A 13,902-nucleotide genomic window follows, 5' to 3' on the forward strand; every position below is an offset into this window, starting at 1 on the left:
CTCTGATTTTCTTCTCCCTTGGGTGAAATCCTTGGGGAGGCTCCATAGATTTTTGGTCATTCTTTGGTGACCTATAGTCCAGTTGATTCTGATGATGATTGCCCTCAGTACAGCCCAAAGCCCCTTCCCCGGTGACAGTACTCCACAAGGTTGGGCCTGGAGGCAGGCCTGGCCAGGGTTGGCTTTCCCCTTGCCTCACTGTACCACTCCTCCTCCACATATGTCTGCACCTCTACACAGCCTGGACAGTGTGGACAGGTCGGTGCTGGCAGGGCTGTCTCGGTGAGCCGGGACGGGAAGGGCTTGGCTACCACTGTATCTTTCTCCTTTGCCAGGAGAGCCACTGCCAAGACATGGAGAGTTCTGTTCAGATATCAGATTTCAGGCAGAGGACTTTGTGTGGAAGGAGGGGCCACAGAGGGACAGGGAGGGCTTACACTTGGAAGATTTTGGGAGCCCAGCACAGAGCAGCCAGCGGCCAGTAACAGCCTATATAACTTCAGGCCTGCTTGCTTCTTGTGCTTGTTTTTGCTTCTTGAGCTCTATATGCTTGTGAACCCTGGACACGAATTCCTCTGCTCCTTTGTCTACCCCGGTGTGGTCACTGTCTCTTGCTCACTTATTGGGACCAGTCTGCACCTTGTCTGGGAGTCTGGCATTAGCTTCACCCACAGAGCCTCTGGTGTTGAGATAGCCACTGTGAACACCTGCTAGCTAGCTACCCTTCTGGGCTGTGAGCGCCACCCTGGGCGCTGCCTTGGCTCTTCCGCCTTTCCCAGGTCATGGCAACAGACAGGTGACTTCTAAGCTTGGCAGGCTGATAAACTATCGCTACTTGTCTGCCAGGACAAGCTTATGTCAGTTGTCCCTGACTGTTGTCGAGATGAGCTCTCAGTAGAACACAGGGCCTCCACTGACTTTGTGGCTAACTGGAGGCAAGCTGTTAATACCAGCCTATTGGGCATCATCCAGCAGACTTGGGAGGGACAGTGGAGAGAGCAAGGTCTGTGGTCAGATATAACTGGGTGAGGTCCTGGAACTGTCTCTCTCAACCCCAGATGGGGCTCAGGCCTCTGAACCCCCGCAGGGCAGAAGGGGTGCCATAATAAAGTACAAGCAGAGCTCTTGGCACACAATCAGCTTTCAACAAATGCTGGCCCCTTCTCTCCTACCTTCTGCTCCGCCATAAAATCTAAATAGTATTGGGTCAATTTTGTAGAAGGGAAGGGTACCAGATTGATGGGCTGGTTCCTCTGTTCTGTCTCAGGTTAAAGAGCAAGTGAGGGTTGCTACCTGCCGGCTTGTCTGAGATTTCTTTGGGATAGGTTCCTCCTTCACTGGTCCTTGCTTTGGCCTTTTGATCCTCCGTTTTTGCTCATCTTCTTCCCTTTGTCTCTCAAGCTCCTGCTGTAGCTTCTTTTCCTCCATCTCCCTTGCCAGTCTTTCCAGCTCCCTTCATCAAATCAGGCAGAGAAAACAGAGTTCAGAGCCCCTCCTCTGCATGGGAGTGTCTAATGGAGGGACATGGGAAGAATTTTCTTGGGCATAAAAAGAAAGAACAAACAGAAGAAATCTGGGAAGGAAGGAAGGGAGGGAGGGAGGCAAGGGAAAGGAAGAAGAAAAGAAAGGAGGGTCTCTGAATGGTCATTCAGCAAAACTGATTAACTCAAACTCAACTAAGAGGAATTCTCAATCTATTTCTATTCCAATCCTCTCTCATAGGAGAGCAAGGCAAGGGCTGAAAATAAGCTTGATGTGAGCAGTTTTTAAGAAGTAACTTCCAGGAGTGCAGTGGGTTAAGTGTCTGACTCAATTTTAGATCTCAGGATGAAGGAATCAAGCCCTGCATGGAGCCCTACCTACAGCCCTGCGTTGGGCTCTGAGCTCAGTGGAGAGTCTGCTGGAGATTCTCTCTCTCCCTCTCCATCTGCCCTTTTTCCTGCTCCCGATTGCTCTCTCTCTCTCTCCTTCTCTCTCTCAAATGAATAAATAAATATCAGTTCAAATGAAGCCCAGCTTCCTACACTGTCATGTCTAATGCTCAGACAACAAGAAATTGTGTTTTAAATAGCAGTCCCTAAAGGCTAGCTTGGAGCCATGGCACTGGATCTGAAAGCCACATTCCTCTTTCTCTCTCTGTCTCTCCCCCCTCACCCTTCTTCCCTCCCTCCCAGCTATGGATTCAGCTATAGCTGCCCTGCTGCCAATGGCAGGGTGGGCATTAAGTACAAACAAGCCTGGAGAGGACAGCATTTCTGAAAATACGAAACCCATCTGTTTTCATCTCTAGGAATCCCTGGTTGTTCCTAGGTTTCTGTGACTCTCTACCCACTGAAGCCAACTCTTCATTACTGTGTGTGTGTGTGTGTGTGTGTGTGTGTGTGTGTGACACAAATAAATCATTGCTGAGCTTTGAGGATCAGATTCATATTTTCTAAGTCTACCATGAATTCCTGAAAGCAATGACCTGGATGAGAAAGGAAAGAGACTCCTTTGGAATCCCAAAGCTCTGCCTTTTTTTTTTTTTTTTAAACTAGGCTTCTTATACCTCTAGAGGATTAGGCATTTTTACAATGGATCATGCAGATAAAGAAATGAGGGCATACTATAGAGGCAGAGAGGACATAAAAGCTCTTTTGGGGTCAGTGGGAGTAGTCAGAGGTAGAGGGAGAGGAGAGAATGAGGTTAAATAGTAGGGCAAATATCTTGGCTCTGTCCCTTCCAATGTTTGGCATTCTATGGAGGGTAAGCAATATACCCTCCTCCGCTGGCATGTTTAAGATCTGAGGGCAGAAAGGACATATATCCTGCTTCCTGTAGCTGAGATAGCCTGTGTCTCCTGGGCCCCAGGTGGCATGGAGGGGATCTAATCATTCCTGTGTGGTCCCCAATGATGGGCACAATAATGGCCGAGAGCCTGCCTAGGGTCCCTGGTGAACTTCCCAGGCTGAGCATCAAGTGGGAGAGGCAGCCAGAATGCAGGGGACAGATAACACCACCAAAGGCCAAGATGGTGGCCAGGGAAGGAGAAATGGCCAAGTTCTGGGGAATGACGGTTAAGCTCACGTTAAGAGAGTGGCCCCTTGGTCAGCAGCTGCAGACACCTAAGTACTGATGAGTGGGAGGGCAGTGGTCAGGGGAAGCTGGTGGGAGCTCCAGGACAGCACAGGGGCCAGACGTGTCCCCCATTACATCATCTAACCTCCCCAGTAGTCTCAGATGCCCTCCAGAGAGAAGGAAGCAGTGGAGAATGGGAGAAACCCAGAAAGGCCGCAGCAAGGAGCACCCTCAACGGGTGGGGTGCTTTCCTGCTCTCAGCAGGTCATCCTCCTGGGTCTCCCTCGGCCACTGCTGCTCCCCGGAAGTGATCCCAGTCTCCAGGGTGGGCCGTGTGTTACTCGTGGGGGGACCACCTCCGCGCTGGCTAGCGCTTGCCTCTGACCTCTTTTTCCTCTCGCGGAGGGCCTGCTGAACCTCTCGATTGAACGTGACCTTCTCCTCCTCTGTCATGGCATCGTATTCTTCCTCGTCCATGTTCTGGAGACGTTCCTTCTCTTTCTCCAGTGCCTCCCTGTGTCTGTGCTCTGGGGAGGGAGCAGAGACAGGGGTGTGGGGGGGCGGTAAGTTCCCAGCCTTGGCTGCGCAGACCCTCAGAGGCTTAGCTCCCAGCCCACACAGGCTGCAGAGGGTCTAGGCCAGGGAGGGGGAGCTCGTGCCACAGCTGCGTTCCTGATCTTGGGGGGCCTTCCTTCACTCTCACGGTTCCAAGCCCCGTCTCCATCTGGGATAGTAGTTCCAGAGATGTCCACATCCTAACCCCCAGAACGGTGAATATGTGGGCCTGGCATGGCAGGAGGGATTTTGTAGATGTGATTACACGAAGGACCTTGAATTGGGGAGACTGTCCTGGATTGTCTGGGTGGGCCCAGTATAACCACAAGGGTCCTTGTGAGAGGGAGGCAGGAGGGGTAGAGTCAGAGAAGGAGATGAGACCATGGAAGCAGAGGTCAGAAGGTGGTGAAGTAGGCACCATGAGCTGACGAATGCAGGTGGCTTCTAGAAGCTCAAGAATGCAAGGGAAAGGATTCTCTCCATGGAGGGAGTCTTCAAAGGAATGTAGCCCTGCTGACACCCCGCTTTTAGGACTTCTGACTTCCAGAACTGTAAGATAGTAAATCTGTGTTGTTTGAAGTCATCAAGTTTGTGGTAATTTGCTACTGCAGCAATAGGGAAGTCATATGCCACCCATTGACTTAATCCATTAGGAACATATGCCACCACAGTCCTCGGGGTGACACAGCCAATTTGCAGACCAAGGGGAACCATCTTCCACACCCTACAGATTCCAGATCCAGAAGTGTGGTTTGCACCCAGCACAAAGGCTTTCTCTTCACACTCCACTGACACAATTTCCCACCTTACATTCTTGTAGGTTTGAGCTTTGGGTTCAGAGAAATGTATCTAGAGATCTTTCTCTGACACTTACCAAAGGATAGAAACAGGTAAGAATAAGGATTCTTCTTTTACAGGCTGTGATGGGGATCAAATAAACAATCCTGTAAAGCATCTGGGCTGGTGCCTGGCAAATTCATAAATGTTCAGTAAAAAATTAGATTTTAATATAATAATGTTACTGGATGCTGCCTTAGGACTTTTTCAAAAGCAGATGATTTTGTGAAGAGGAGTCTATAATGCAACTGTGAAAAACTTCAATCTGCAGGTAATTGAGAAAATGAAATGGGATGTTTTCTTCTAAGTTGATGATTATGGGGAAATGAACTTTCTGGGAAGCCAGGAAGCTGGAGGTTGGACCACTGCTGGGGAAGCCTGGTCATTCTTCCTAATTTTTCTCTGGATGAGAATATAAGGAAGCAGTCTGAGCTCTGTTTAAGAACTAAGAGAGCTCATGTTTCCAATTATTTTCTTAAATGGAAAAGCATTATTATTTGTGTAGATTTTTCCAGAAGGGAGAGGTCAGGCCAAATAAGGAAGGGCAGTGAGTGATGTGACCAGAGCTGAGGGCCAGAGCAGGACTCTGCATCCCAAGGACAGGATGGCCTCCTCCCCTGGGGACCAAGATTTGCTAGCTCTGTGTCTGACTAAAGCGGGAACTCAAGCTAACATTACTCTGTGTGTGTGTGCGCCTATTTTCAGTCATTGAAATATTTTTCAGGCCACTGGTAATGACAGATAAAGCAAAGGTTTCACAGTTACACAGACCGTACTAATTTGCTGTATGATCTTTTTATTTTTTTAAGATAGATTTATTTATTTATTTGAGAGTAAGAGAGGAAGAGGGGAGAGTATGAATGGGGAGGAAAAGCAGAGGAAGAGGGAGAAATAATCTCAAGCAGACTCCATGCCCGGCATGAAGCCTGACACGGGCTCAACCTCACGACCCTGAGATCCTGATCTGAGCTGAAACCAAGAGTCGGATACTTAACCAACTGAGCCACTCAGATGCCCCTCTGCTGTGTGATCTTACACTAGACTTTTGGTATCTCTGAGACTCATTCTCCTTGTTTGTAATAGGGGGACAATGATCTTCAGAGATTTATTGAGAGGATTAAATCACCTCAACTGCCATTTAGAAACATTTCAAGAGTAGAGAACGTTGGTGGCAGTGCCTGGGATGTGGCAGGCTAAAATGTAGAAGTTGGTTTGTAAAGGTTATCAGCACCTCTAGACTGTCAGGAAATGCCTGGGTGCCGTAAACAAAACCAATCAGCCAACTGGTCACCTGAGTCAGGGTGGGACTGGTGATGTGTTCCCCTGGGGTTGGTGGTGATCACAGAGAAGACAAAGGGACACAGTGTGCTGTTGGGGGAAAGGGGAATGTGTCTGTCACCTGCATCTGCCAGGCACCTCCCAGGGTGGAGGTGGGCACTGGTGCGATGGCAGATAGAATAGTGTCTTCTCCTAACGGGTCGCCGTGGAGGGGAGCATTGCAAAAGGCTTAAGGCTCTGCTGAAGGGACGGCCCAGAAGGGTACGGGTCCTCACCTTCCTGCTCCTTTTTGGCTTTCTCCTGGGCCTTCATGGCTGTGTAGTCCTGGGCCATGTTGATAACGTAGATGTGCTCCCGGTTGCCGATGGCCTTCAGCAGGCAGAGGAGAGCCGTCGCTGCGTTCCGAGCGAAGAGGGTCTCGACGCTGTCGAACACCACTCCTCGGAAGCAGTCGCTCAGCTGAAACCGCAGTGAGAGCCAAGACAGTTACAGGGATCTGCCCTACGACCCAGCAATTGCACTGCTGGGGATTTACCCCAAAGATACAGATGCAACTTCGACGTGGATGGAACTGGAGAGTATTATGCTGAGTGAAGGAAGTCAATCGGAGAAGGACAAACATTATATGGTCTCATTCATTTGGGGAATATAAAAAATAGTGAAAGGGAATAAAGGGGAAAGGAGAAAAAATAAGTGGGAAATATCAGAAAGGGAGACAGAACATGAGAGACTCCTAACTCTGGGAAATGAACTAGGGGTGGTGGAAGGGAAGGAGGGCGGGGGGTGGGGGTGACTGGGTGACGGGCACTGAGGGGGGCACTTGATGGGATGAACACTGGGTGTTATGCTATATGTTGGCAAATTGAACACCAATAAAATATAAATTTATTAAAAAAATAAACTGAAAAAAAAAAAAGACAGTTACAGGGGCCACAGTCCCCAAGTTCTCTACAGAGAGCGCTGCTCATTCTTTCCATTGGGGCTTTCATGGGGGCTGCGGTGGGCTCTGCACACCTGCGGGGCCCCAGTGAAAATACCATGAAGCCACCCTTCCACTTGCTACTTTCAATGTGCTGCTAGAAATACAAGAGAAACAGACACATATTTTATCAGTCATGAAGGGTCTTTATTATCTGTATTTGTAGAGTGAAAGATTTATTCTGCCTCTATGGAAAATAAGGAGAGCAAACTGGGTGTGAAAGTGAGGGTCAGGCAAGGCCTGTGAGGTTCAGGGACCGCAGACGGGAAGGCGCGATGTTCCCATCACCGCGTACCAGACAGCAGCAGTAGCAGGTGGGCCCTTCGTACCTTCCTCCGTGTTATTAATGCCTTGCTGTGTGGTGATCTTGATAACACTAATCACTGACCGGCACCCTCTGCTGGAATGCGGTGTTACTCAAAGGGCAGTACATAGGCTGGTCACCCCTGGCTGGGAGCTGATCACTACCAGTTTTGCGTTTTTTTTTTTTTTTTAACATTTTATTTATTTATGAGAGAGAGAGAGAGAAAAGAGGAAAGGCAGAGGGAGAAACAGACTCCCTGTTGAGCAGGAAGCCCAATGTGTGGCTCGATCCCAGGACCTCAGGATCATGACCTGAGCTAAAGGCAGACGCTTAACCCATGGCGCCATCCTGGCACCCCATCACTACCAGTTTTTGATGAGACAAGAATCTTGTGTCAGAATGTAAATCAACTACATCACTAAATACATGATTTACATCAACTGCTGGTTTTTTTTGTTTGTTTGTTTTCTTTGTAGCACGACTGCCAAGGAAGGAAGCAGTGCAAGCTTCATGTTTCATCAAAGATTGGTACGTTGAGTAGGACGGCTCGACAGGTTCACTTTGGGCTGTCTCAATGATTTAACCCAGGTACGTGGCATACCTGCACACCTATTGGCCCTCCTGGCTCAGATCAGCTAACAGTGACAGCACCAACACAGTAGCAGTTAAACATTACTATGAGTCATTTCTGGTGATGACATTCTTCCCCTCCTGGGAAGTTCAGGCCCTGCATGTTATATTTAAATGTGCAACTAATATTGTGGCCTTAATTAAAAAAAAAACAAGGCAAGTGGACAGCTCCAGGACCTGGTGAGCAATGAAGCTCTCTGTCAACCATAAGCAGCAAACAGCCTCAAGTGGTACCCCTCCCAAATCCTGCAATCTTGTCTTCTTTAACTTAAAAACTGGAAACATTTATTGTGTTTCTTGACTTTAAAAGTAATGTCACTGTGAAATAAGTCAGAAACGTATGGAGATAACTAAAAATCCACTATCCTGCTAACCAAAGATAACAACTGTTACATGTGCTCTAGAGTTTTGACTGTTTGTATGATATGCACTTAGAAATATTTTTATAGAAATGTGTTTGTGTTTTACATACTATCTCATAACCTGCTTTTCTCAATAATATATATTTTTAAAGATTTTATTTATTTATTCATGAGAGATACACAGAGAGAGAGGCAGAGACATAGGCAGAGAGAGAAACAGGCTCCCTGTAGGGAGCCTGACACAGGACTTTGTGAGCCAAAGGCACATGCTCAACCTTTGAACCACCCAGGTGCCCCTCAATAATATATTGAAGACAAATTTTTATACCAATTAATATAGTTCTAAGTTCTAACTTTCCATGGCTCCATGTTATGATTTTTAATACATTACTGTAGGGCTATATAATAACTCTTTCTCTCTCTCTCTCTCTCTTTTAAAATATGTAACCTGCTCACTGGTCCTTTAAGGTGAGTGGCTTCGGGATGCAGACTGCACCAGGGCCAGGGCCTGATGAGGCTGTCAAGAGGACAAGCAAATGAGTGTTGGGGCTGAAGAAACCCATCTTTCCTCTCCAAGGCCTCTGGAGATGGAGTGTGAGCCCTGCAGCTCTGTGGGGGTGGGCATGGACTCACCTGGATGCGCTCGGCCAGGATCTGGGTGAACAGGTCCTCAGGGAGCACACAGCTCATGAGCCCGGTCTCACCTCCGATACTGGCGCTGACACTGAGCCGGCGCTGTGTGGGCCCTGAAGGCAGCGGGCTGGAGGAAACCTGTAGGCGGGAGAAGGATCAGGAGTTAGAATCCAGCGTGGTGTCCCAGCAGCTCTCACATTTACAAGCCGTATGACCTCATGAACATCGTGAAATCTCTCTGGGTCTCATTTCCTCATCTGTAAAATGGGGATTGCATTGTAAAATGGCAAATTCCTATCTTCCTTAAAGAATTGTTGTAAGCTTCAAGTGGGAACATGGTGGGAGGTGCTTTGTACATGTACTGAACAGCATGAATTTATTCATTCATTCAACAAATATTAATTGAACACCTATTGTGCATAAGGGACCCCTCTAGCCCTAGGGATGCAACAACAAGGATGGCGGTGTTGAAATGGGGCAGCCAGAAAAGGAGCACATGATCTACAAATCAGCAGCACAGTCTCAGGTAGTGACAAGTGCCAGGGAGAAAAAGTGTGAGGTAAGGGGCCAGAGAGCGGTGACAGGGTTGGACAGTAACATGAAAGAACAAGACAAGAGTCTGAGAAAAGTCTGCGTGAGGGAACAGTAAGCTCCTTCCACATGAGTGTACTTGTTGGGGTCTGGGGAGCACATGGGAGCCCAATGTAACTGGACTGAGTGAGCAATGGGCAAGATGGTTGGGCTTCGTGCAAGTCTGAGACATAGTCAGGTGTGAGTATGCAGGGCTTGTAGACCATAGCAAGGAATCTGGATTTTATTCCAAGTGTTATGGGAAGGTGTTGGCATGTTTCAGGCAGACACATAATCTGGGTTTTATTTTTGAAAGCCTACTGTGCCTGCTGCTTGAGGTGACAAGAGTAGAAGCAGGAAGCCTAGTTAGTTAGATATTTCTGTGCTCCAGGCAGGATGGTGGTGGCAGGGATGAGGATGGTCATGGTGGAGGTGGGGAGAAGTGGCTGATACTTTTTTTTCCACATCCCATCCCACTAGGACTTGGTGCCCCTCTTTCTTTCACCTCCACTCCCAACAGTGAACTCCTTGAGTTTGGCCTGATCAAGTTGGAAAACAATAAAGTCATTTATTAAGAAAGGAAATACTGAGGGAAGAACAATTTTTTTTTGTCTTGTTCTGTTTTGGGGGTAGGCAAAGATCACTTTCTGGACACAGACATTTTGAGATGTCTCTAAGCCATTCTACAGAGATACTGAATGTGCGCTTGGATGTATGAACCTGAGCTGGGGAAGAAATTAGGGTTGAAGATAGAAATTTGAGGGTCACACGCATACTTGAAATATTTAAGTACTTAAGCCATGAGCTATATGAGATCACCTATAGAGAAAAGGTAGATAACAAAAAGAAAAGAGTAGATGACTCAGTTCTAGCCTAGTCCCAAATCCTATGGATCTGGAGGAGGTAGAGAGGCTGGAGGAGAGGAGGGAGTCCTTGATGAGGCAGAGGGAAAGTTGGAAGTGTGTGGTATTCTGACGGCCAGGAAGTACTTCCAGGAGGCGGAGTTATCAGCTGCTATGATGTCACATGAGATGAGGATAGAATACAGGCGACTGGATCTGGCAAGATGAGTGCCTGCGACCTTGAGAAGATTGACCATGTAAGGACAAAGGAGGCCTCCGTGGAATAAGTCAAAGTGAGAGGGGAATCTGGGGTCTTAGGGCAGTATTTTTAAAGATGAGCGGTAATACAATATGCATAGATGCTGATGGGAAGGATCCCATAGGACAAAAAGCAAATAGGAGAGAGGGGATGACTGGAGGAATTCAGATCTCGAGTGAGGAGTGGGGGAGGTCCAGTGCACACGTGCAGGGCTTAGGTGAAAGCTGGGACAGTGGCTCTGTGGCAGGGAAGGCATGGTGCTGGGCTAGGTAGCAGCTCAGCTCATCTATCTGGTGGTGAGAGAATAGGTGGTTGACTTCTGGTGTTGCTGCTCATTAGCTGGGAATGGGGAACAGGAAAGGGCCTTAGAGGTTTGGAGAGTGATGACCTCAATAAAATAGTCATCTTGACGAGGAGGAGGGCAAATTGCCCAGGGCAGACCAAAGAGTCTATGTGAGATTTGTGGTCTTAAGTTTAAGCGAAGACCATTCAGGAGAGAAGAGGATTGTTCCTAGCTGTGTTCAGCCACCCTGCACGGAGGAGGTGGAGAATCTGGCTTACCAGGGATGAAGTTTTGCTTGCAGAGTGTAATGAAGGGGAAGGGGCAAGGGAGTGCCTATAGTGACAGACATGGATTCCAAACTGGGTAAGAAAGGAAGTGAAGGGGGTGGCAGGCAGTGAAGATGTGGACTGGAGGCTTGCACGGGACCAGTGAGTCATCAGGAAAGTTAGAAGATGGCTGTCAGGAAGTAGGATGGGTAAATGCAGTGGTCTTGGAGTTTATAGGTAATGATAAATATGTGCTAGAACATGACCACAGGAGGGAAAAGCTGAGGAGGCCATGGAATTGAGAAGTAAGAGTGTTAGATTAAATGTCATTCCAAAAATTAGGATTGCCAGTGGGTGCTCTCTTAGAACATGGTGATATATAAATAAATGACCTTATATTAGGGATCATATCTTCATTATATGACATATTACACATTTCTTCCTTTTTTAAAAAAGATTTTATTTATTTATTCATGAGAGACATAGAGAGAGAAAGAGGCAGAGACACAGGCAGAGGGAGAAGCAGGCTCCATGACGGGAGCACAATGTGGGACTCGATCCCGGGCCTCCAGGATCACACCCTGGGCCAAAGGCAGGCGCTAAACCTCTCAGCCACCCAGGGATCCCCTACACATTTCTTCCCACTTTAGCAACATGACTAAACTTTTAGTCATTGGGGAGTTCATGCTTTAGGAGAGCTTTCGAAAACCAAACAGCCATCTCTGGGTGAAGCATGCTGACAGGGTGACAGTTGTCCAAAGCATGAGTCCTGTCACACTGTGGCAGCCACATGAGGGAGGGGGCAATCTTGAGCAGATTTTAAGTTAACCTGTTTATTGAAAGGGATTTGGGGTCAGAAATGGGCTTTTCTGCTGCTCTGATATACTCCCAAGGCCTTACTTCACTGTCCAGATGGATGGAACCCAATAGAAGAAAATGATTCCTTACAACACCCTGTTTAATACAAATATGAGTTCTAGATAAGCCATAGACTTCTATGTAAAGAACATCATATTAGATCTTGAGAAAGAGGGTTAAATGATGCTGCAAAAGGAAGTGAGTCAGTGGTTTTAATTTTCACATGGAGAAGAAGGTATGACTGAACTGAAAATCAGAGACATCATCTGGCACAAACTCAGCCCCGGGACATCCCATCCAACCTGCACACCTCCTGTCTTGTGCAGACCGTGGCTTCCACTCTGTCTACTTGCCCCATTCAGACTTCCACCTGCCTAGCCCATCTAACATATGGGCCTCCTCTCCTTCTGGGGCTTTCACCTCTACTCTGTCTACCTCAGCCACCTCCTCCAAGATGCCTGCCCCTCCCCACTCCCCCACTGCGCTCTCAGAAGGTAACGAGACCCATGGACTCTTCCTCTCTTCTTGTTTCTCCCATTCTGCTGCCCTCCCCTTGATTCCTTCTCTTTGGAGACTGGACTTCCTGTATACTGATGCCACTATCACCTCCCTTACCCCTGGTTCTAAGCACACTCCCGCCCCTACAATAAGAATTGTACCTCTGATGGAGGTTGCCACTTGCCGCGTAGGAAAATCTTAACAACTGTGAAGTTATGGCTTCCTGTCTCGGCTGGGACATCAGCATTTGCAACTTTCTTTTGTCCACCACCAATTTCTGGTTTTATCCCCCCTGCCCCCAGTGGACACTTCAATGCTTTGCCATCTTCCTCAACGCCTCCTACAAAGACTTTGTGTCCCGCATGCGTTCCCAGAGCCACTCAACAAGACCTTCCCCAGCCTCTGCTCTCCACCTTGCCTCCCCAACGCACAGCTGCATCTGTTTTCACCTTTACTGACTCTGGAAGAAACTGGCCTCTGACTGCATTGACTATGCTTTGTCCTATGCTCCCTGTCTTCTCGAGGAATCTCATTCCCTCTTGGGCATATCATCACCTTATACCCCCCTAGCAGCTCCCTTCCTTATAGATCTGCTTGTGCCTCCACCTCCTTCCAGGGAGAGAACTCTCTTGACCCTAGGTCTGCTCCTCTAACAACTAGTCTTTTTTCCTTTTCTTTTAAACATGGTGGAAGCCTACACCCACCTGACTCTGCTTTCCCACTGGCAACTCCTCACCCACCTGTCTTTCATGGTGCCATGCACTATCTCTTGCTGCAGCACCTGCTATCCCACCAAAATTGTTTCTCAAAGTCCCTTGGCTGAGGCTCAAACTCTCTGACTTCATCACTTTCTAAGACTCCCGTGCAGCTCCCCCAAACCCTTGCCCCTGCCCTGCCCAATTTACACAAATGGTTTCATACTTGGCATTCCTTTAGTATTAGGCTGAGCCATATGAAGTTGCTGTTCCAGCAGCGGAATGTTGGCTATTTCATATGGTTCAACCCAATTCTTTTGGGCTTTTGTCACCAGTCTCATTCTATTGCAAGTATTTGAACATGTGGTTATCTCCTTCATCAGACTCTTGGTTTTGCTTTATTCATCTTCGCTTGGTAGCACTCAACCCAGTGCCTAAAGTTAAAGCTACTGCTGACCACCTCTTTGGACCTGCATCATGAATCTGCAGAGGCACCCACACCAATGGAGGCTGCAGGATGCCAAGGAGGAAGGACTGGGGGGAAGGACCCCCACCCTTATTGTGGGGGGCCCTGATTTGTACCTGCGGCGTTTCAGACGCGTGCTGGTGATGCTGTTTCTGAGACCCGGAGCCATGGCTCTCTGCCTTGCTTTTGGAGATCAACATGCTTCCACGCAGCGTCTTCGCAGGTTTCATTTCAGGGGTTACCAGGGTGGATTCTGATGTCAATTTGCCCAGGGTATCGCTGCTCAGTCGTGTTTGTCCCACAGCAGTTTGACCCGAAGCAGCCTCCTGGGCTACACAGAGAGAGTGGATTTATATTAAAAGTTGCCTTAGGATAATAAGAAACTAATGGTGGGGATGGCACAAAACCTATCCCCCCCTGGTGCGATTCTCCCGAGGAACACAAAACCATCTCTACCTGCAGCTGGCTGGGAGAAGCTGGGAGGAAAGGCTCCAGTCCCCAAGGCTGGATGACGATGGGCCTGGAGCCCA

The 13,902-nt window shown here is 48.2% G+C and overlaps 1 protein-coding gene across 8 annotated transcripts in view; it reads right to left on the minus strand.

Moving 5' to 3' along the window:
- The window catches only part of HYDIN (HYDIN axonemal central pair apparatus protein), a 358,050-nt gene that overhangs the window by 91,684 nt on the left and 252,464 nt on the right, over positions 1 to 13,902 (minus strand). For 7 of the 8 annotated variants that reach the window (XM_041773068.1, XM_041773069.1, XM_041773067.1 and 4 more), the window contains 5 exons: positions 13,489 to 13,703; positions 8,636 to 8,773; positions 6,003 to 6,186; positions 3,443 to 3,584; positions 1,294 to 1,453 (listed from right to left, as the gene is read on the minus strand). In XM_041773068.1, the coding sequence (XP_041629002.1) occupies positions 1,294 to 1,453; positions 3,443 to 3,584; positions 6,003 to 6,186; positions 8,636 to 8,773; positions 13,489 to 13,703 (839 nt within the window). The remainder of the gene's footprint in view (positions 1 to 1,293; positions 1,454 to 3,442; positions 3,585 to 6,002; positions 6,187 to 8,635; positions 8,774 to 13,488; positions 13,704 to 13,902) is intronic. The other variant, XR_005990460.1, reaches the window with a different exon arrangement.

Source organism: Vulpes lagopus, chromosome 10, assembly GCF_018345385.1.
Source record: "Vulpes lagopus strain Blue_001 chromosome 10, ASM1834538v1, whole genome shotgun sequence".
NCBI lineage: Eukaryota > Metazoa > Chordata > Mammalia > Carnivora > Canidae > Vulpes > Vulpes lagopus.